Source organism: Bos taurus, chromosome 19 (genome assembly GCF_002263795.3).
Source record: "Bos taurus isolate L1 Dominette 01449 registration number 42190680 breed Hereford chromosome 19, ARS-UCD2.0, whole genome shotgun sequence".
Taxonomy (NCBI): domain Eukaryota; kingdom Metazoa; phylum Chordata; class Mammalia; order Artiodactyla; family Bovidae; genus Bos; species Bos taurus.
This window is the reverse complement of record NC_037346.1, coordinates 35,506,149-35,528,994: the sequence shown is the minus strand read 5'-3', so window position 1 is coordinate 35,528,994 and position 22,846 is coordinate 35,506,149. Positions and strand designations below refer to the sequence as shown.

The 22,846-nt window shown below is 39.3% G+C and overlaps 2 protein-coding genes across 13 annotated transcripts in view; one reads left to right on the top strand and one right to left on the bottom strand.

The window, feature by feature from the left end:
- MBTD1 (mbt domain containing 1) overlaps positions 1–16,373 on the bottom strand; it is a 68,005-nt gene extending 51,632 nt beyond the window's left edge. For 2 of the 12 annotated variants that reach the window (XM_059877915.1, XM_059877917.1), the window contains exons 1-4: positions 15,987–16,205; positions 15,302–15,365; positions 11,368–11,467; positions 10,313–10,351 (exon numbers count right to left, since the gene is read on the bottom strand). The gene's annotated coding sequence lies outside the window, so the exon portion shown is untranslated. The other 10 variants (XM_024979940.2, XM_024979943.2, XM_059877916.1 and 7 more) reach the window with 9 other exon arrangements.
- Positions 16,374–16,638: 265 nt separating this feature from the next.
- Positions 16,639–22,846, top strand: part of UTP18 (UTP18 small subunit processome component) — a 58,372-nt gene continuing 52,164 nt past the window's right edge. Inside the window, exons 1-3 of the mRNA NM_001098879.1 lie at positions 16,639–17,017; positions 19,159–19,271; positions 22,130–22,228. Coding sequence (NP_001092349.1) covers positions 16,703–17,017; positions 19,159–19,271; positions 22,130–22,228 — 527 coding nt within the window. The 5' untranslated portion in view covers positions 16,639–16,702. The remainder of the gene's footprint in view (positions 17,018–19,158; positions 19,272–22,129; positions 22,229–22,846) is intronic.

Below are 22,846 nucleotides of genomic sequence, written 5' to 3'. Positions count from 1 at the left end.
ACTTACCTTACATACTTCTCCCTGAAATTAATAAGCAATCTTAGGGACACATTTAAAACAAATACTGTTTCTCATCGAAATTCCACCCTTCTCTTCCCTAACTCAGGCATCCAAAAGCTCCTGCAGAACCAAACATTATGATGTCACAAAATGATTTTCTAATTCTAGTATTCTCTTACCAGTCAGTAGGAAACTCTCTCATCATCCCCTTTATATATCTACCTACTCATTATCAGTATGAGCTCACTAACTCCTTTTTTTTCCCCCAGTAGTTTATAATTCCGGAGAAGGCAATGGCACCCACTCCAGTACTCTTGCCTGGAAAATCCCATGGATGGAGGAGCCTGGTAGGCTGTAGTCCATGGGGTCGCTAAGAGTCGGACATGACTGAGCGACTTCGCTTTCACTTTTCACTTTCATGCATTGGAGAAGGAAACGGCAACCCACTCCAGTGTTCTTGCCTGGAGAATCCCAGGGACAGGGGAGCCTGGTGGCTGCCGTCTATGGGGTCACACAGAGTCGGACACGACTGAAGTGACTTAGCATAGCATAGTTTATTTATTTTTTTTTCATAGCATAGTTTATAATTCATTACTGTCCTTAATTATTTGGGGGTTCCAATCACCCCAGATTTGGCTACTAGGATCACTCTGAACTAACTCCACGTCATTCTGACATGCCCACATCCATTTTGGACAATGCCTTACTTTCTGGGATATCAAGATAATCTAGTATTATTTTAAACCTACACTGCTCCAGCTCTGAAATCAACCATTTCTCCAAGGAGCTCTCACCCTTTTTAGTGGGGACTGGTATTATAAACCAATACAATTTTACATTAAGCCATTATCATTCTTGTAAATGTGTGTGGATTTGTCTGTTCTTATCTTTTATCCTTTTTTTTTTCAGTGTTTTTAATCTTTCAAATGTTTACTCAAAACTTTGTATTTAGGAATTTACCCTAAATTTGCCCTTGTGTGTTATATATGGCAAATTTTTTATTTTGCTTATAGTTTTTTGTCATGCAACTAAAATTTTTTAATGTAGTAAAATTTATCAGTATTTTCTTTCAATGTACCTTGATCTTGAATCACAGAAAAATGTCCAAATTCACCTATATATGTTATTTGTAGTTTTTGATAATTGTATCACTGATCCAGAGTTTATTCTTAGGTATGGTGTGAAGAGGGGGGTTCTAGGTAGTGCTAGTGGTAAAGAATCTGCATGCCAATGCAGAGGACACAAGAGACATGGGTTTGATTCCTGGATCAGAAGATCCCCTGGAGTAGGAAATATCACCCCACTCCAGTATCCTTGCCTGGAAAATTCCACAGGCAGAGGAACCTCGTGGGCTACTGTCCATGGGGTCGCACAGTCCAACACAACTAAGCACACAAAAAAATGAGGTGAAGAATAGACCTAACGTTATCTTTCCCCAACTACCTAGTTGTAGTAACCCTTTTTACTAAAATGTCTATTTTATCACAGTGCTTTGAAACACCACTTTATACATCAGGTTTCCATATGTAGTTGTCTCCATATCTAAACTTTATATTATTTCATGTATTTTCCCTTTAATGTTTCAAAACTCTTGCATGTTTTACTTTTCCAAATGAACTTCAGTACTAACTAATTTAGCTCTGTATCGTAAAATTGTTGGGTATTATTAGGGTCTCATTAGATTTACTAACTTAGGAAGAAGTGACATCTTCATAATACTGAGACGTCTTAAGTAAGAATATGAAATGTGTTTTACAGTCTGCATCATCTTAGGAATTTAAGCATATTTTGTGGTTAATATAAGTGCAATTTTTCCTTGTTATATTGTTGACTTATTTATTTAGCACATTGTTGTTCAGTTCCTCAGTGGTGTTCAACTCTTTGTGACCCTATCAACTGCAGCACACCAGGCTTTCCTGTCCTTCACTATCTCCTGGAGTATGCTCAAACTCATGTCCATTGAGTCAATGATGCCATCCAACCATCTCATCCTCTGTTGCTCCTTTCTCTTCATGTCCTCAATCTTTCCCAGCATCACAGTCTTTTCCAGTGAGCTGGCTCTTTACAACAGAGCCTTTACAACAGGTGGCGAAAGTACTGGAGCTTCATTATCAGTCCTTCCAATGAATATTCAAGGATGATTTCCTTTAGGATTGCCTGGTTAGATTTCCTTGCTGTCCAAGGGACTCTCAAGGGTCTTCTCCAACCCCACAGTTCAAAAGTGTTAATTTCTTCGGCACTTAGCCTTCTTTAGGGTCCAACTCTCACATCTGTACATGACCATTTGAAAAACCATAGCTCTGACTATATGGAACTTTGATGGCAAAGTGATGTCTCTGCCTTTTTTTTTAAAACAGTGTTTAGGTTTGTCATAGCTTTCCTTCTGAGGAGCAAGCATCTTTTAATTTGTGCAGTCACCGTTCATATTGATTTTGGAGCCCAAGAAAATAAAGTGTCATTGTTTCCATTTTTTCCCCATCTATTTGCCATGAAGTGATGTGACTGGATGCCATGATATTTGTTTTTTGATTGTTGAATCTTAAGCCAGCTTTTTCACTCCACTCTTTCACCTTTATCAAGAGTACACTAAGGTGTATCATTTTATATCCTGCAATCTTGCAAAGTTACTTTTAAAGTTTTGTCATTAATTTTCTAGGGCTTTTCAGATAAACTATCATGTCACTTGCAAAGAAACTTCTCTTTCCCACTATGCTTATAATTGTTTTCTTTTTCCTAACTGATTGGTTCACACTTCTAGTACAATGTTAAACAGTGGAGACAAGGGACACCCTTTCTTTCTGATCTTAGTGTTTCCCTACTAAGATGCTAGTTTTAGGATTAAGGTGTGTGTATATATGTATATGGTGCATGTATATTTATGAAAATCATGTTAAGGAAGAATCCATCCATTCCTGTTTTCTTAAAAATTTCTATAAGGAATAGATCTTTCCTATTGTCACAGACTTACCCAGCATCTAAAAAGAAAATATGACTGTTCTCCTTAGAGCTATTAATATGGTAAATTATACATCAGTAGAGTTCTAAATACTGAATCATTCTTGTATTCCTACTACAAACCTTACTTTATCACAATATATTTGAATACAGCGCTAGAGATTGCACAACATTTAGCATTTTGCATTGACATTCACAAATGTCTGATTTTCATTTCTTTGCATTATTTTTATCAGGTCAAAAAATTGGTTATTAGTCTTGCTTCATAAAAATACTTAGATCGTTTTCCTTCATTTTTTATGGTCTGAAATGATTCGTGTAGCATTGGTCACTAAAGGTTTCACAGAATCCTATGTGAAATCATTTGGGTCTGGTGTTTCGTGGAATAGGTGTTAGTTGCTCAGCCGTGTTTGACTCCTTGCGATCCCATGGACTGTAGCCTGCCGGGCTCCTCCAGGATTCTCCAGGCAAGAATTCCTGGAGAATTGCCATTCCCTTCACCAGGGGATCTTTTGGACCTAGGGGTAGACCCCAGGTCTCTTGCACTGCAGTCTGATTCTTTACTGGTTCAGCCACCAGGCAAGCTACTTGTAGGATACCTACTTGATAATTTCTCCAACTCTTCTATGGAAAGTGTTCAAGTATTTTTTTTTTTTTTTTAATCTTTGGTGAGGTCAATTTTCTGAAACTATATTTTCCTAATAATCCATTTCATCTAGGTTCTCAAATTTATTTGCATAGTGTATGCAAAATAGTTGTTTATGATTTTCTCAATGTGTTTTGTATCAAATTATCCTTTTGTTATGCAGCATCCTCCTCTTCCCCTTGATTAAACTAGCTAATGGTTTACTTATTTTGTGAATTTCAATATAAAGGTCCAGGACTGACCCATCAATTTTACATACAGTTTTCTCTGCTTTTTAACAAATTAATTTCTACATTTACCTATTACTTCTTTTGTTTTCTGTGTTTTGCTTTGGCTTACTTTGCTATTCTTTTTTGTTTCTGAGTTGGGAATTATTTATTTTCAATCTTTTATTTTTACTATGCTAAAGTAACCAAGAAGGCAAAGTGATGTTATCTGAGGAGGCTTTACAAATAGCAGAAGAACAAAGAGAAGTGAAAAGCAAGGGAGAGGGGAGAGGTACACCCAATTAAATACAGAGTTCCAAAGGAATAGCTGGGAGAAACAAGAAGGCCTTCTTCAATGAACAGGGCTTAGTAATTGAAGAAAACAAAAAAAAGAGCAAGACTAGAGATCTCTTCAGGAAAACTGGAAACATCAAGGGGCCATTCCACCCAAAGATGGGCACAATAAAGGATAAAAATGGTAGAGACCTAGTAGACGCTGAAGAAATCAAGTAAAGATAGAATACATGGAAGAGCTGTATAAAAAAGATCTTAATGAACCAAATTACTACAATGATATGGTTAGTCATCCAGAACAAGACATTATGGATTGTGAAGTCAAGTGGGCCTTAAGAAGCACTGCTGTTAATAAAGCTAGTGGATATGATGAAATTCCAGCAGGACTATTCAAAATCCCTAAAAGATGAGGCCATCAAGGTTTTGCATTCCTTATGTCAGCAAATCTGGAAGACCCAGCAGTGGCCACAGGACTGGAAAAGGTCAATCCTCAACATAATTCCCAAGAAAGGCGGTACCAAAGAATGTGCTAACGACTGGACAATTGCACTCATCTCCCATGCTAGTAAGGTCATGGGTAAAATCCTGCATGCCAGGCTTCAGCATTATGCAAACTAAGAACTTCTAGATGTCCAAGCTGGGTTTAGAAAAGGAAGAGGAACTGGAAATTAAACTGCCAACCTTTGCTGGATTATAGAGAAAGCAAGGGAATTTCAGAAAAACAACTATCTCTGTTTCATCAACTATGCTAAAGCCTCTGACTGTGTGGATCATTACAAACTGTGGAAAGCTCTTAGAGAGATGGAAATACCAGATCATCTTACCTATCTCCTGAGAAACCTGTATGTGGGTCAAGTTAGTTGTATGGAACAACCAACTGGTTCAAGACAGAGAAAGGAGTACAACAGGGCTGTCTGCTGTCACCGTGTTTAACCTACACGCTGAGCACATCATGAGAAATGCTGGGCTGGATGAGTTACAAGCTGGAATCCAGATAGGCGGGAGAAACATCAACAACCTCAGCTACGCGCATGATACCACTCTAATGGCAGAAAGCAAAGAGGAACTTAAGAGCCTCTTGATGAGGGTGAAGGAGGAGAGTGAAAAGAGCTGGCTTAAGACTAAATATTAAAAAAACTAAGATAATGGCATCTGGCCCCATTACTACATGGCAAACAGAAGGGGAAAAGGTAGAAGTAGTGACAATTTCCTCTCCTTGGGCTCCAAAATCACTAAGGACGATGACTGTAGCCATGAAATTAAAGGACACTTGCTCCTTGGAAGAAAAGCTATGACAAACCTAGACAGTGTGTTGAAAAGCAGAGACATTATTCTGCCGACAAAAATCCACATAGTCAACGCTATGGTCTTCCCAGTGGTCACATATGGTTATGAGAGCTGGACCATAAAGAAGGCAGAATGCCAAAGAATTGATGCCTTCAAAATGTGGTGCTGGAGAAAACTCCAGAAAGTCCCTTGGACAGCAAAGAGATCAAACCAGTCAATCTTAAGGGAAATCAACCCTGAATACTCACTGGAAGGACTGAAGCTAAAGTGCCAGTATTTTGGTCATCTGCTACAAACAGACGACTCTTTGGAAAAGTGCCTGATGCTGGGAAAGATTGAGGGCAGAAGGAGAAGAGGGTGTCAGAAGATGAAATGGCTGGATGGAATCACTGATGCAATGAACAATAACTTGGGCAAGCCCTAGGAGATGGTGAGGGACAGGGAGACCTGGCATGTTGCAGTCCATGGGGTTGCAAAGAGTCTGAGACCACTATGCGACTGAACAACAACAAAGTAACCAGATGAGGCCCAAGATGGAGTTGCTCAGGCTGAGGCCCAAGTCAGAAAACCAAAATTTAATGGTTAAGTTTCTACACTCAGCTCTTCCGGAAGAGACAGGCCTAGGTCAACCTAGGCACAAATCAGCACCAATTACTTGAGGCAGCTCCAAGACCTCTTTTTGCTTCATTAAGTCAAGTAACACCATTTTAACCAATCAGTAAATGTCTAGTAAAACTTCCTTGTTCCCCTTGCTCACTTTGGTCTATCAAAATCTCTTGGCCTTGTGCAGCTTTTCAGAGTGCCTTTCTAACTGCTAGACTGGATGCTGTCCAATGTATCAATTGCTGATAAAGCCCAGAAAACCTTTAAAAGTCACATTTGCATTTTCCTTTAACAACTGACTGATAATTTAGGAGTATGAATTTTCCTCTGCTCAAGGCTTTAAGTATATTCCACAAATTCTGATACATATGCAGTATTTTCATTATTGTTATTTTTTATAAATTCTGTACTTTGCTTGCATTCCCCTTTTACCCAAGTTAATATTTTTAAACTGAGGCAAGATTTTGAATGCCTATCAAGATGCAGAACTTCTCTATCACTCTAGAAAACTCTCTCATGTCCTTTTCCAGTCTGTTTTTCTCCTCCCTGCAGTTTTAGCACAATTGGTTAATTCTGCATATATTTAAGACTTTATATAAATGGAATAAAACTGTATGGACATTTTTGGTATCTAATTTATTTCACTCAGCACAATATTTTTGAGATTTATCCATGTTATTACATGTACAATGGTTCATTGCTTCTTTCGGCTGAGTAATACTCAACTTTCTCAATATATTAGTCCATCCATTCTCCACCCAGACTTGACTACTATGAATAAAACTGCTATGAACATTCTTGCCAAGACTTTATAACATATAATAGGTCACTAAAGTTAAAGATGGAAGTGCCCTTTTGCTTTTTGGTTTGCTTTTGTGTTCTTGAATGGAACCTAGTGATGTTTTCCTCATTTAGCAATGATTTTTGTGAATACTTGGTGTTTGAAATATAGTCTTTCTTAGGATGTAGTGGTAGACATACCTGAAGATCTTTGCCTTATTTTCTTGTTAGATTTTTCATATTCTTATATTTTGTCTACAACAACTATCTAGTGTTAAAGTATTAAAGTCTTGAAATTTTAGTGCTTCTTTTCACTACTTCCATCTTTTTTATAGCTTCTGATTTACAGATTGTTGGTGTTATTTGGTTCATATATAACTATTTTATCTCTGTTGTGAATTGTGGTTTTAGCATTATAAACTGTCTTTGCCTTGTTCAAAGCTTTTTGGTTTGACATGTTATCAGCACTGCCAATCCTGCTGTCTGCCTAGTATATCTGCCTAGTATATCTGTTTGCCTAGTATATCTTTGTCCGTTTTTTTTGTTTTTAGCTGTTTCAAGGGCTTTTTGTCTATTATAACACGGGTTTTAATTTTCTGATCCAATTTGACAATATTTTTAGTTGGTGACACTACACTATTTCTTGCTGTGTATGTTGCTTTTGAGAAATCCAAAACCATTCTAATTCTCTGGCCCCTGTAGGTCACTTCATCTTTTTGCCTGGAGGCCCTGAGAATTTTTCAGAATCTTTAAAGTTGCATAGGTTTACTATCTTGGAATTTATCTTATGGTATGAAATTTTGATGTATTCAAAATTCAGAAAGTTTTTTGTTTCCAGAAAGTTTTCTTGGATTATGGCTTTAAATATTATGCTTTTATTCTTTTGCCTTCTTGAGAGACACCAATTACATGAGACTTTCTGGACCCATCTTTCATTGAATTTGTCATTCTCTTGGTCTTCCTGTTTTTCTTCTATGCCTTTTATCATAGTTGCATTTTACTCTCTTGTCTGTTGGAGAAGGCAATGGCACCCCACTGCAGTACTCTTGCCTGGAAAACCCCATGGACGGAGGAGCCTGGTAGACTGCAGTCCATGGGGTCGCTAGGAGTCAGACACGACTGTATAACTTTCAAGTAGACAACCTGAGCGACTTCACTTTCACGCATTGGAGAAGGAAATGGCAAGCCACTCCAGTGTTCTTGCCTGGAGAATCCCAGGGATGGGGGAGCCTGGTGGGCTGCCGTCTCTGGGGTCACACAGAGTCAGACACAACTGAAGCGACTTAGCTCTTGTCTGTTGGCAATTTGTTACTTAGACCTCATTTCTGTTACAATTTTTCCCTCTCTTTTCTCAGTTTAATCCGACTTTATTTTTTCCTGTCTCCTGTTCCTTTCTGTTCTGTTTTCTATTTGAGTGAAGGTGTTTTTCCTCACTTTTGTCTCCAAATACTGATTTTAAGATGTTTTATTTCATTTTGAGTATCACTGTATCAATTTTCTTCTGCCTCACATTTTTCTTTTTCTGGGGATAAGGAGAGATAGTAATCAGCTCCATACACTCACATTGTTTGTTTCTTCTTATGGGAGTTCTGAATGGATGTGATTTACTCTTTTCTATTTCTATTCACTTCATGGTCAGAGTTCCCAGTTCAAGAACACCCTCTTTCTTTTTCTGAAAGATTATTTTTTTCCTCTTCCTCCTTCTTTTTATCCCTGACTCTTAAGTCCTATGTCTTCATTTCTTCCCTATGAAGCACTGATCATTTCAGGTTACCAATTCTGGTACTGCTTGCTTTCTAGCTCTTCTCTGTGGTTAGAGCTGTGAACTATCAGATTTCAAACCTGTGTTCATTTTTTTTTTTTTAATGTTTGCCCAAAATTTATAAGAAAAACTTTTTGGTTAAGAAAAAGAAAGGAATAAAGGTATGAAAGGGACTGAGGCCTGGAAGCAGCATGGTAAGCCTGTGTTCAGTACTTTGGAACTTAAGTGCTGAATTTCTCTCTTTTGGAAGTGGAATTTTTGTGCTTCATTTAAGCCTTCCATGACCCTAAACTCTATCAATAAACCTGTTAATACTTCCTTTTCCCACTCTTTACACAGTCAGATGGATCTCTTGGAATCTGATTTCTCTACTTTAAGGTAATTTGAAGGTTGTGCTAATTTGTTTCTTAATGCTGAAGGCAAGGATAGTGTGTATGATTAATAATACAACTAATACTTATACAATTCTTAGTATGTGGTAAGGACATTCTAAACAGTTAGTATGAAGTAATGCATTTAATCCTTACAAATATTATTACTCCCTTTCTACAGATGAGGAAGCAGAGGTTCAAACAGATTAAGTGATTTGCTCAAGGTCATACAGCTAAAATGAACATTAGCAATGAATCAAGGGAATAATCTTAAATTTACATTCAATTTTAACCTCTTTTCTCTTTCTTTCTTAATTATGGTTCCAACTTCTACAGGCACAGAAAACAAAGACCAAATAAAATTGTTTGAGGCAATATGACATTTGAACACTTTGTTCTTCAAAATAAAACTGAGAAATCACATTAGGTACTCATACAGTCACTCAAGACTTGAAATATAAGGTGGTGAGATAACTTATAAGGTGATGGGGAAACCTTGCCTAATATTAGGGCATATATGGTAACTGCTCATCCAGCACAGAAGATGTCAAAACAAGGTATCTGAAACCCGTATACCAGGTAATGGAAGTTTACTATTTAGAATTATGGAGATAGATACTAAATCAAAAATAAAAGAATTAAAAATAACTGTCTCATAAAAGCTGAACTGGGAAAAGACTGCTGCAAGGGATCTTTTATTTTACAAAAATAAAAGCAAATTTTTATTATTAACTACCTCTAAAAAATTTAATAAACTGGTAAAAATAGACTGATGATATCTGGCATTGGCAAATTTATGTATGAGAGAAAAAGCACTCATATATATTCACATAGAAAGGCAAATGTATGCCATCTTTTTGGAAAGTAATTTGTATTACTTATGAGATGAGTATGTCTGTTGACCAGGAAATTCCACTTTAAGGAACCCATCCTTCAGAAACACTCATGGGACACAAGAATCCATGTGGAAGGCTCTTTCTTATAGTAATAACGTAATTGCAAAAAAATGAAGGCAATCTAACCTTCATTTTTTAGGTTATGATTAACAACAGGTGGATGATTAACAACAGGTAAAATACTGATTGAAAAAAAATAAATTGCCAAATATGAGTAATATGACTCATTTTTTTATTAAAAGAAACAGTGTGTGCTGGTATACATGGAGACTGATATATATATGTTTATGTATATATTTAGAAAGATTCTGGAAGGAATAGCTAAACTACTAACAGGGTGAGAATGGGATAGGAAGATAAAAAATTTTAACTTTTCCATATTTTTCATTTTCTTTTTTTTAAATAGCAAGTATGTAACACTTCTATAATGAAAAATAAAACAAAAAAGAGGTTTTCATAGTGATGAAATACAGGAAGAAGTCACAAACTGTAGTAGAATTTCATTTTCCTACCGTGATGGTCTCCCTGAAGAAACTTCCTCCTTATACAATCTACAAAGGAATTAAAAGGTATAACCGTTAACTTATTCATATAATCACCCACAGGTTCCAATAAAAGTGTAAACCTCTCCAGGAGAAATTTTACAGAAAACATTTGAGACTCTAAATGCAAGCACACATAAATAATAGTATAGGGCTTCCCCGGTGGCTCAGTGGTAAAGAATCCACCTGCCAATACAGGAGATGCAAGTTTGATCTCTGGGTCAAGATGATCCCCCAGAGAAGGAAATGGCAACCAACTCCAGTATTCTTGCCTAGCAAATCCCATGGGCTACACTCCATGGGGTCACAAAAGAGTCAGATACAACTTAGCGACTAAATAACAAATTAATAATATAATCTCAGTATGAATAAACTAATCAAAAGTTAAACCAATTCTCCATTATCCATACCAATAGAGTACAGTGGCCCATATAATTGTCAAAGTTTTATATTTAACCATGGAATGTAAGTTTCCCAGAATCCTAAGTTTGAAAGTTGTACATGTAAACCGATAAAGTTCAAAATAAGAATTAATATTTACTCTGTAATGACACAGAGAAGCTATGGAGCTACTCAGTTCTTGCTCTTCTCTTCCTCATTCCCCTATCAAAATACAATTTACTGGGCTAAACATAAGTGCCTTCATGCTTCTTAAGCTTACTATTAGGACAAAAATAAACAGTAAAGATTTGGGATTGTTGGGCTTTTGTTTCCCACAAGTTCAACGTGAGAGAACATATCTATCCCGGTGATATAATGATTAAAACTGAAAGCAATAATATCTTGAATATCCCACCCAGAGAAACTGAAAAGTACCCAGAGAAGGATAGGACAGTATTCTACATGACAATATTCTAAAATGTAAAGCTACAGTGAGCAAAAGGAAGTTATCTTTGATATATAAAAAATATAAATTTCTATCTCTTTGGGTTCAAGTTCTGGTACTTCATTACTTAGGACTTTGGATGTAACAATTATTTGGGTCTCAATTTCCTTCTCTTCTAGATAAGGAAAACACCACTTACCACACAGGAAGATGTCTGAAAAATAAAATAATTCGTATGAATGGGCCTTCAGTTCTTCAGAAGACAGTTATGAATCCTTAAGTATGAATCTTTTGAAAAGCTAATTAAAAATAAAATGACCTCATCAAAATTAAGTCTGAAATGCACTAACCTAGATGGTCTTCAAGATCATTCATATTAGGTATCAATTCTATCCAAATAACAGAATTCATACTAAGGCTAGGCTAAAGTCTAAATGTATTTTAAATAATCAAACAAGAGCTTTTATTAATCTTAATGTAACAAAAATAGGTTAAATAGGTTATTCATCATCATGTTAATTTGATATACCTAAAAATATTGATGTAAAATGATGACATTCTCTTGGTGTTTATCTTTCAAAAAAATATTTGTAGCTGGTTGCTCAAAATATGTACAACCACTAACAATAGTAACTATAGGGTATTGATAATGGGACAGTTGAAACACAATCAAGTGAGTTATTTCTCTGATATATAAAATAATCTGAAACTAATTAAAGTTTTGAAGTCTAATAGTAAAGTGAATAAATGGTATTATCTAATATGTACTGAGTAATATACACAAAAATCATGCTGAATACCAGAAATGCAAAGAAGTGTTAAACTTTATATGCATGTCCTAACACTAGACTATAAACTATCCCAAATAGTTGGGAGGACAAGAAATTACTAAATTAATGAGTATTGTATATAACTAGTTCTATAAGTATGAATTAGATAATACAGTGAAAAGGGAAAAAAGAAAAAGGCATTCTGGAAAGGTATCTTCACATTTTACAGTTTATAGCAGCTCACATTTTACTACATAGCGGTTATCACATTTGACTGGAGGTTTATAGAAACCTTGGGAGGAAGGCAGGACTGATGTTTGGCCCTTACGTAGATGAGGAAAATGAAGCTTGACAGATCACAGGTGAGGAGGTGGCAGAGCAAGAGCCGGGCCAGTCTGACAACTTTGTCCACAGCTCATTTCCACTCTGCTACATTTTAAGTTATCAATCCTAAACGTCAGAACTAGAAAGCGCCTCAGAAATCTTCTCATACAGTGTTTCTCTAACCAGTCTGATAAAAACTTTCCTGAAGCATGCATTTCTAGGCTCCACTGCAGACCTACTGAATCATAACCTGTAAGAGAGAGGTTTATAATGTGTATATAACACTGTCCTCTATGTGTATGTCCAATGTGGCAGACATGTAGCTATTTAAATCCACACTTGATTAAATCAGATTGGAAATCGGGTTCCTTGGTCCCACTAGATACCTTTTTAAGAGCTCAAGAGATACCTGTGGCTAGTGGCCACCATACAGATGGCACAGATATAGAACAGTTTTATCACTGCAGAAAGTTCTATTGGCTGTTAATTCTTGACCAACCCTTCTACTCTAAGGATGAGAACACTGAGGCACAGAATCTTGTCCAGCAAGGGCTACGAAGTTATTTAGAGGCAGAAGTGAAATGCTAACCCAGTCTGCCAGTGCCCCTCATACTGTATCACTTCATCCCCTCAACTTCAGGGTTTATTCAAATGGGAATGATTTTCTTTCCACCCTTCCTTGTGGGTTGCAGTAAAGAAAGAAGAGAAATTCTAAATTTGTGGGAAGAAAACTTCTAAAAAAAAAAATATTTAAAATTCATGATTAAATCAAACTATTTTGCAAGTTTTATACAAAATTAAAAGTAGCCTTGGACAGTTAAGAATATACTAGTGTTAGGAGGCATATTTTAGTTTAACTGTTGTTAAGTCCTTCCTCTTCTACCATCGTGATGTTTTTCTCTTTTGAATCTGAAATTATATCATACATTTTCTTAACATTATAAATGTGAAAAAGTTAGATTTTCTTTTGCAAACATTCCATTTTAAAGATGAAAAATTGAGAAACAAAGGAGCAACCAAAAGAATAATGACTTCTAATTTTAGGATGTGGTTACTCAAACCACTGAGAATGCTTGGCTTTTAGTAATCTAGTAGTTTATTATTTACAAAACTAGTATGCTGTTTTCACTTCTGAGCTATAGTTTTACCTCCCTTTGACTACTATGTTACATTTAAAATAATTTGTTTTAATTTCCAATGTGAGAGTTTGAAGCCTCTGAACACCTATGGTTTATACACTAATTAAATCAACATATCATCAGTCATAAAAATATAGTATCTTCTTTAAAAATAAAACCAGTTGTTCCTGTCTAGTATGTTTACGATGCAAATATCTCCACAGTCAGTCAACGTAAGCCATGACAATTCACATTTAAAGTGAACAGGAACTTGGGAACTCCACATTAATGGAAACTTTCAAGATAGAATTATACAGCTCCATTAACTTTTATCACTTATCTAGTATTCACTCCCCTGTTAACTTTTAGTGATTAAATTCAGTGAAAGTACGTGTCAAAGTGTATATAAAAAAGTGTGTATAAAATAAAAAAGTTGGACAGGTAAAAAACTGTCTTAAACATAAGATACTTATGAACAGATCTTTACTCAAGACAGTTTTTGCCATAATGTGCAAAGCACCCAGGAGCCCAGAGTATGGTGTTCTATATAAATAGAAGCTACTTGTTATTCAGAGAAGGAGGTGGTACAAAAAAAGACAGCTATTTTCTTTCTAACCACTCACTGGTGTTGAGGTAAACAAAAAAAAATACAGCATAAGCACATTAAAATACTTGGAGAGCAACAGTCTCCAAACTAAGAAAGGGAGAGAAAAAAATTTCTGTGCTCTAATATTTTAAAGAGGGGGCTGGGAGTTTAAAGTGAAATTTATTCTCTGGCTTTTATACCAGATTCATTGCTAAGTTGTGTGTCTGACTCTTTTGGGACCCCATGGACTGTAGGCTGCCAGGCTCCTCTGTCCATGGTATTTCCCAGGCAAGAATACTGCAATGGGTTGCCATTTCCTTTTATAGGGATCTTCCCCATCCAGGGATTGAACTTACATCTCCTGCAGGGGCAGGCAGACTCTTTACCACGGAGCCACCAGGGAAGCCCACCAGATTCTTTACTTTTACATTCTATCTGTTATGTCTTGACTACCACTTCACCATATTAGGAAGAGGAAAACATGTGCCCCCAAGATTCCTATGCCAATAAAACAACTTTTGGAAGCAGCACAGCTCACCAAACGAAGGAGAATATTCGAAAAATGCTAAGTGACAGTAGTAGAACTGAACTATCTCAACCACTGTATGGTAACTACTGCTGCATACCAATGTAAGGAGCATGAAAAATACTGCAAACTCTACGCAAAGATTATAAAGTATTGCAAAAGTTTCAAATCTCATTAAAAACTGGGGGAAAAAAAATAGAGAAAGTATTGTGAAGGAGGGGCCTTCAGAAGGAAGCCCAGCTTGAAAGAAAAACAGAGGAGTGCAGTTCTTCTGATTATCCCTCTACCTATAGGCTTTGGTACAATCTCCAAGAGGTGATTTTAGGCATCCTTAGGAAAAGTTACTTAGACATACAGAAATGTGCTTTGGGACAGGATCCTGAAATTTATGACTTAAAAAAAAAAAATAGCGAGAGAAAACAGCCATGAAATCCCTAGATCCTATTTTCCAAGCTTCCTGCAGAAAAATAGCATCCATTCTCAGACATATAAGCCAGCACATCTGAACTGACCTAAGCCAAGTTTTCAGCCAGCCCTCACTATCTCGTAAGCCCTCCTTCCCCCACTTCCTGGCCGTTCTTTTCTGGCACACAAAATATAGGCCAATGAGCAGTGGGGTGGGTGAGGAGGATGTGAGAGAAAATTTGAGAAGTAAAAGGGGAATCCACTTAACAAAGACATGAATGAGACTGAAAAGTCTAATAGGGATAAGCAAACAACAATCATAACAACTGAACAGAAAGGGCTTTCCTGGGCAGCAGCGAGCGCTCAATGTTTGGAGGGGTTTAGGCAGAGGCCAGGCTACCTACCACTTGTCAGGGAGGCTGCACAGGGGACGGCGGCTTTGGGTGACCTCTAATGTCTCCTCCGACTCTGAAATGTTAGGATTCTTATTTCACAAAAGAGAATACAATGGTCATAAAAGCCCACCAAATTAGAACCCTTTCAAAAGGCGACTACTTCCCAAACACCACTCCCACCTCTCCCTCCCACACGTGCCCACTCCGCCCCTTTTCAATTTTTCCACCTCCACGTGCGAAACGCCTCGCGGCTCCTGCCCCACAGCCTGAAGGCGCCCTCCCACGCAAAGCACCCAAACTCTGCCCCGCGGGAGACGTGAGGACTCCACTCCCCGACCCTGGGCGGTCAAAAAAGGAAGTCTCAAATCCAGTCTTTCTCCCCCAGCCAGAGCTAAGGGGGGTGGGGTGGGGTGGAATGAAGAGAAGAACTTTCTTCTAAAATTTGTTTTCCAGATAGTGAAGGGGATAGAGAGAATCCCGAGGAGTCCAGGGCTGAGGGGAGTGGGGGGAGGGGACACCCCCCAATCGTTTAACGGCCGGCAGGGGGAGGGGGGCTCCGGAGGTGGAGGGGGCGTGGGATAGGAGAAGCAGGCCTGGGAGCGGGGTCAGGGGGCTGCACGGGTTCCTGGGGTCAGGGAGCTGCGGGCGTCCCCCCCATCTGGCACACAAAGCAGCTGCCGCGCTCGGCTCTCACCAGATCCTTTGTGTTTTCCATCAGGGCCTCATGGGTAGGGGTTGTCCGCGCTCCCCGGGCCCGCGGCGCCCCCTCCCGAGCTGGGGGCAGGCGCCTCTCCCCGGGACTACGGCGACTACAAGGGAGCCCCGGCTGGGCCCAGACTGGTGGCGGCTACGGCAGCCCCCGGATTTCCCCCCTTTAACTCGGGTGGCCCCAGGATATCAACAACATTAGCATAGCCCTCCCTCCTCAACGCGCCTGCGCCGTGACCCGCGCCCCGATTGGCCCGCTTCCCTACATACCCTCCTCTCTGTCTTCCAGCGTGGGACCCTCTGCAGGCTCCGTACTCCAAGGGTCGTACCAAGACGAAGGGGTGGAAAAGGCGATTGGGGCTCGTGTAAGTCGAATGGTTAAAAAGCCAGGAAAAAGAGTAAAAGTTTCAGCCTGTCATCTATAGCTTTCTTTATATCCTTTCAATCAGTTACAGCTGCGAAGTTATGTTGGAAAAAAAATTTCCACTCCAGGCACGCCGCTACCCCCTCCACCCGGAAAATTGGTCCTCCCGGAGGAACTCCCACACGGGGAGGGGCTCGTGAGGGGAGTGGGCGTTACACAAGAACACAGTGTTGGTCACGTGCTCAAAGGCGGTGCAGCCTTCTTCCGGCCACCTGCGGCCTCAGCGCATGCGCAGTGAGATTCCACGTGAGGGCCTGCGTTTCTTCTCAAACCCAAAGATGCCGCCGGAAAGAAGGCGCCGAGTGAGACAGGACCGTAAGACCCAAGTGAGGCCGGACCGGAGAGCCGGAGCGCAGTGGGGCGGGCCGCCCCGAAAGGCTGCCTCCTCATGCCAGCAAAAGTCGCTGGCCTGGCCGCGCGCGGCGCCCGCTGCAATCTCAGTTGAGGCGGAGGAGGAGAACCGGCTCCGACTGCGGAACCGTCTGATGCTAGAGGAGGACAAGCCGGCAGCAGAGCGGTGCCTGGAGGAGCTGGTCTTCGGCGACGTGGAGGACGACGAGGATGCGTTGCTGCGGCGTCTGCGGGTCCCGCTGGTGAGGGAGGCCACCTCGCGCTGCTTGGGCCCGCGGTGGGCTGCGAGCCCCCGGGGCCGGAGCCTCGGCGCTCGGGAGCGGTGCCTGGAAGCGCTCAGGTGGTAGGGAGCCGGGAACACGGGCGCCTTGGGGTGCCAGTTTTAAAGTCCTGGGAGGGCGGAGACCTCGCCTTTCTTCGCCCGCTTGGGAGCCGCTGCGCCAGGTATCCAATAGGCGCTCAATACATACTGGTTTGCACGCACGCGCGCACAGTCGCTTCAGTCCTGTCCAGCTCTGCAACACTGTGGATTGTAGCCCACCAGGCTCCTCTGTCCATGGGATTCTCCAGGCAAGATTATTGGAGTGGGTTGTCATGCCTTCTCCCGGGGATCTTCCAGACCCAGGGATCGAACTCGCGTCTCCTAAGTCTCATGCATTGGCAGGCGGGTTCTTTACTACTAGCGCCACCTGGGAAGCCCTCATACTTGTTTAGACTGTTTTAATCGTGAGCATCTTTTGTGGCTCATCCCCACTGTCTTTTCTTCCTTAGTCGTTGCATCACCTGCCTCAGTACTATGCAGTGATTCAGGAGTTCCGCTCCGTTTGCGAAATCAGAATTCCTGGGCACAGGACTGGCAGTCTGTTTGTGGAATTAGAATTGCTGTGCACAGGCCTGGGAGTCTTGTCTGATGTTTTAACAATCATACCAAGTGATTGACTGGCCAACTTTTGTATTCGTCTTTTAAATATTTGTGAGCCAATTTGGCGGCAGATTCTTTTCCTGGCGGTGAAAACCCTGCATGATTGATTGATTATAATGATTATAAATTTTTTGCACGCTTAAAAAAAAAAAAAATCCTTTATCTGGCTTATCTTCCAAGATAGGAAGTCCTAGGCAATTTCTAGGCACTGGAAGAGAAACAGCAATGGACAAAAATTGGCAAACATCCTTGCCTTTTTGGAGTTAGATACCAGTGGCAGAGGCAGAAGATAAAACTCAACTATGTCAGTGAAATGATGAAGAATAAAAAGACATTCAAGAAAGGAAGATTAAATTTGTGTAGAGGGAGCCTATACAATAATACATAGGGTAGAAGAGCAAAGCCTTCCTGAGAATTACTCAATTTGATAAAGAAACAGACGTAACAAGTATCAGTTGATTGCCAGAACATCCTTTGGTTGCTTATGGGAGAGGTTGCAGAATCTAGCTGGGAGATAGAGAAATACTACTGGGAAAATGCTGAAGTATGTGATGGTTTCCCAGTCAGGAAAAGAAACTGTGAAATGGGGTTTATTGGGCTTTGAAGGATCATAGGCTAGTAATAGAGCAGGTATAAATCATTTGAACATACCTGTTGTGGTTTTGGAGAAGGCACTGGCACCCCACTCCAGTACTCTTGCCTGGAAAATCCCATGGATGGCGGAGCCTGGTAGGCTGCAGTCCATGGGGTCACTAAGAGTCGGACATGAATGAGCGACTTCCCTTTCACTTTTCACTTTCATGCATTGGAGAAGGAAATGGCAACCCACTCCAGTACTCTTGCCTGGAGAATCCCAGGGACGGGGGAGCCTGGTGGGTTTCCATCTATGGGGTCGCATAGAGTCCGACACGACTGAAACGACTTAGCAACTTATCGTGGTTTTGGGAAAGCTCAAGCTCACTTCAGGGTAAATTCTGTGGTCTAGATTTAGATTTGATTGTATAGTATAAAGTTTCTTAAGTAGGTAGGGGATCAAGAACAGTTAAGAAAAATAGAGAAGTGTGTCTAAGAATATGAAATATGGTTTAGTCATGACATTCAATCATGTTATTTTATTTTTGGTGTCAGTCTGCCTCTGATCCTGTGATTTGTGTAGTTCTGTGATTTTCCCTGCTCTTTTATCTAACTTACCTTTTACGCTTGTCTTTTTTGATCTTCTCAGCAAGTTGACTTTTTCTCCTAGACTGTTCTATCTTACCTCACCTGTCCAGTGGGTGGTGCATTTCTCTATCTCTAACCTGGTTTTCTGTTCTGCCTCTAGCATTTGCTGTGGTAGCATTCTGTCCCATAATTTGATCAGAGGGCCATAAAAACAAAGCATTCTACAAATAGTGTAACTACAAAGTCTGCCACCATGAGATAAGAAAGACTCAGTGCTTGTGGGTATTTTGTCTTCTCTAGGTTCAAGTACAGGAAGACTCAGATGACTCAGAAGTGGAGAAGGAAGCAAAAGATAATTTTCTACCTCAGAAGAAGCCAGTTTGGCTGGATGAAGAAGATGAAGATGAGGAGATGTAGGTTGCCTGACTTTTTTCTGGAATCCCTCTGGATGTGTCAGAAGTTGTTTTTCAGGTTTTAAGAACATTCTCTTTCTGAATATGTGATTCTGTGAAGATTTAAAAAGTACTGGAAAGTATATGGCAAAGGTCATTCATATCCCATCGCCGAGGGAGAACCACTGTTAGCGTGCTGGCATGCATCTCTCCTCTCTTCTGTGCTCCACAGAGAAGCTAAGAGAGCACAGTGTTTGGGGGTCAGACCTGAGTTTGCTTCCCAGTTTGGCCAGTTCCTAACTGACTACAGGCCAGTTTGGAACCTGTCTTTTCTCCTTTGTAAAATGGAGATAGTAACTATATCAGAAGGCTCTTGAGATTAAATAGTACACGTAGAGCTCTTAACACATGCCTAAAATGGAGAAAAGACTAAAAAAAATTAGCCATCATGCACAGTATGTACTTTAATTGATGAGAATGTATTGTATTGCAAGCAGGTCTCCCTAGTTAAAAAAAAAAAACTTTATAAACACTTTAAAATGGATATGTTATCCATTATATGATTTAACCATAATTTACATGGGTTTCCCAGGTGGTGCTAGTGGTAAAGAACTCGCCTGCCAATGCAAGAGATGTAAGAGACACGGGTTTGATCCCTGGGTTGGAAAGATCTCCTGGAGAAGGGCATGGCAACCCACTCCAATATTCTTGCTTAGAGAATTTCGTGGACAGAAGAGCCTGGTGGGTTCCGAGTCCAAGGGTTGCAAAGAGTTGGACACGACTGAAACAACTTAGCAAGCACACACGCATAGGGAGAATGTACTGTATTACAAGCATTTCTCCCTAAATAAAAAAAAAAAAACACCTTATAAATACTTTAAAGACTACTATAATGGATGTATTATAATCCATTATATGATTTAACCATAATTTACATAGCTGTTGTTGGGTAAGTTATTTTTTTAAATTAATGTTGAGATGGGCATGTTTATGCATAAACCTTTTTCTTTTAAAATTAAAGGAAGATTCTTCTTTTAAATTAGAAAATGAATTTATGAAATCTAAGGCCAGAAGTTGAAGCCACAGACGGACAAATATACAACATCACTGGGGCAAAGGAGCTTCTTTATTGAACTCTGCCACCACTTATTCTTAGAACTGGATGCCAGATATTGCACTGCTGCCCCCTTGAAGGAGTGCAGCGATGATGGAGTTGGGGGTGAGGATGAGGATGCAGTGAGGAAAGAGGGTAGGTTTGAAAAGGAAGCAGAGGATGAGGCTCCAGTCTTTCAGAGGTAGAATAATTTAATCAAAGAGGAGACATTTCTAGGGTTATTGATAATTACTACCAGGCTGACTCTGAAGTTCTACCAGTTTACTTTTCAATTGAAAAGTATTTGTTTTACTCCTTTTTGAAAACCGTAATTTCTGTTTTCAGACCTTGTCAGTTTAATGGGTGGGAAATACCTACTTAATTTTTGTTGAGAAGATAGATCAGTTTTTGTTAGTCATTGGTATTTCTTAAAAGTAGTCTCTGTTATGTCTTTGCTTGTTTTGTCTACTAAACACTGTTTCATTTTGTTTACTTTTCAAATAAAAGTTGAATGTGTTTAAGGTGTACAACATGGTAATTTGCTGTACATATACATACTGAAGTTATTACTGCAGTCATGTAAATTAATTGCATTTCCATGTCTTCAAAGAGTTACCATTTTTATTTGTAGTGAGAGCACTTGAAATCTCCTCACTTTGCAAATTTCCAGTGTGTAATATTAACTGTAGTCATGCTTTGCATTAGCTCTCTATCCTACACAACTGCAGCTTTGTACTCTTCGACCAGCATCTCCCTGTTTCGTCTACCTTCTCACCCCTGGTAATCGTCATCCCACTCTTTGCTTTTGTCTGTCCTTCTCTTCAGAGGCCACGCATAAGTGAGACCATGCAGCATTTTTCTTCATGTCTGTTTTATTTCACATAGTGTTCATCCATGTTGTTGCCTGTGGCAGAATGAGATTGTTTATTAATGATTTTAGTATATTAGCTCCTTGCGTAATTGAGAATTTCAAACCCTTTAATGTCAAGTTTATTGCACATTATCTTCTAGCTTTAAAAACTATATAATTTTATTTCTTTATTTTTGGCTGTGCCATGTCTTTGATGTTGCTTGGGCTTTTCTCTGGTTGTGGAGAGTGAGGGCTCTTCTCTAGTGCAGTGTGCGAACTTCGCATTGTGGTGGCTTCCCTAGGGTGTGTGGGCTTCTGTAGTTGTGGCTCATGGTCTCAGTAGTGGCAGTTGCCAGGCTCTAGAGCTCAGGCTCAATAATTGTGGCACTCGGGCTTAGTTGCCCCGCAGCATGTGGGATCTTCCCAGATCAGGGATCCAACCCGAGTCTCCTGCAGGTAAATTGCTTACCTGTGAGCCACCAGAGAAACTCATCTTCTCGCTTTTTGTTTGCTTTTAAGTTTGTTTTAATATTGTTTGGCACAGAATAGTCAAGTATATATATAGTGAAGTCTTTTTTTTTTCTTCTGATTTTAACAGTAAAAAGTTCTGCATCAGAGAGAAAAATATTTACCTATATTTTTCCTTCATAGTATTTTAAGGTTTGGGTGATTTGCCTGGAATTAATTTTGGTGAATGGCTGTAAGCTGTGTCTAGAGAAGTCATGAATTTGAAATAGCTCACCAGAGGGTGAATTAGGTGACCTGAAATATTAGAGACTTACTTTTTATTTCTGGAAGAATGAAGAACGTATATTTGAGATGTTCCACATCTTATAAATCTTGGCCTGTGTTGTTTGCTCCAAATACTAAAGGCAACAACTGTTAATGTTAATTCTTTAAGTTATCTAAAGCATACCGTTCTACTTTTTTTTGTAGGGTTGACATGATGAACAATCGTTTTCGGAAAGATATGATGAAAAACGCCAGTGAAAATCAGCTTTCGAAAGATGAGCTTCAGAAGAGACTTAAAGAAGAGTAAGTGTATTTTATTTTGACTTTTTCAACCTTTGGCTGTAACAGCTTCTTGGGTAGTCAGATTTCCATTTTGAATCATAAAAGAATTGTCCTTGGAAAATGATTAAACTTTATTATGAGGGAGCAGAGAGAGAACACAAGTACAAAAAACTTGGAATCCCACTGTCCAAGTATGATCAATGACATTATTGTTCACTTGCTTGTTTGTTGGTATGTGGTAAATCATCTGTTTTCCACAACTTCTAGGCTCTTGCAGTTGAACAGAACTGGGAAATACATATTTTAAAATAATGATTTTATATTGAAACATTTTATTAATTCGAACTTGTGTACCTTTAAAAGTATTTTAAGGTATGTTTATTTTTTGTACTGAATTTTTTTTAATGTTCCTAGAGATTCATTACATTATCACTATATTTTGACAGTAGATTTATTGAAGTATAATTTACATATATTGAAATTCACCCTTTTAAAGTATCATTCTGTAAATTTTGTTTAGTAGGTATAGTCATGTAAGCCCATGACAATTAATATATGTAATCAAGATACAGAACATTGCTTTCACTCAGAAAGTTCTTTTATACCCCGTGATAGTCAGCATTCTCTCTTCATCTTCTA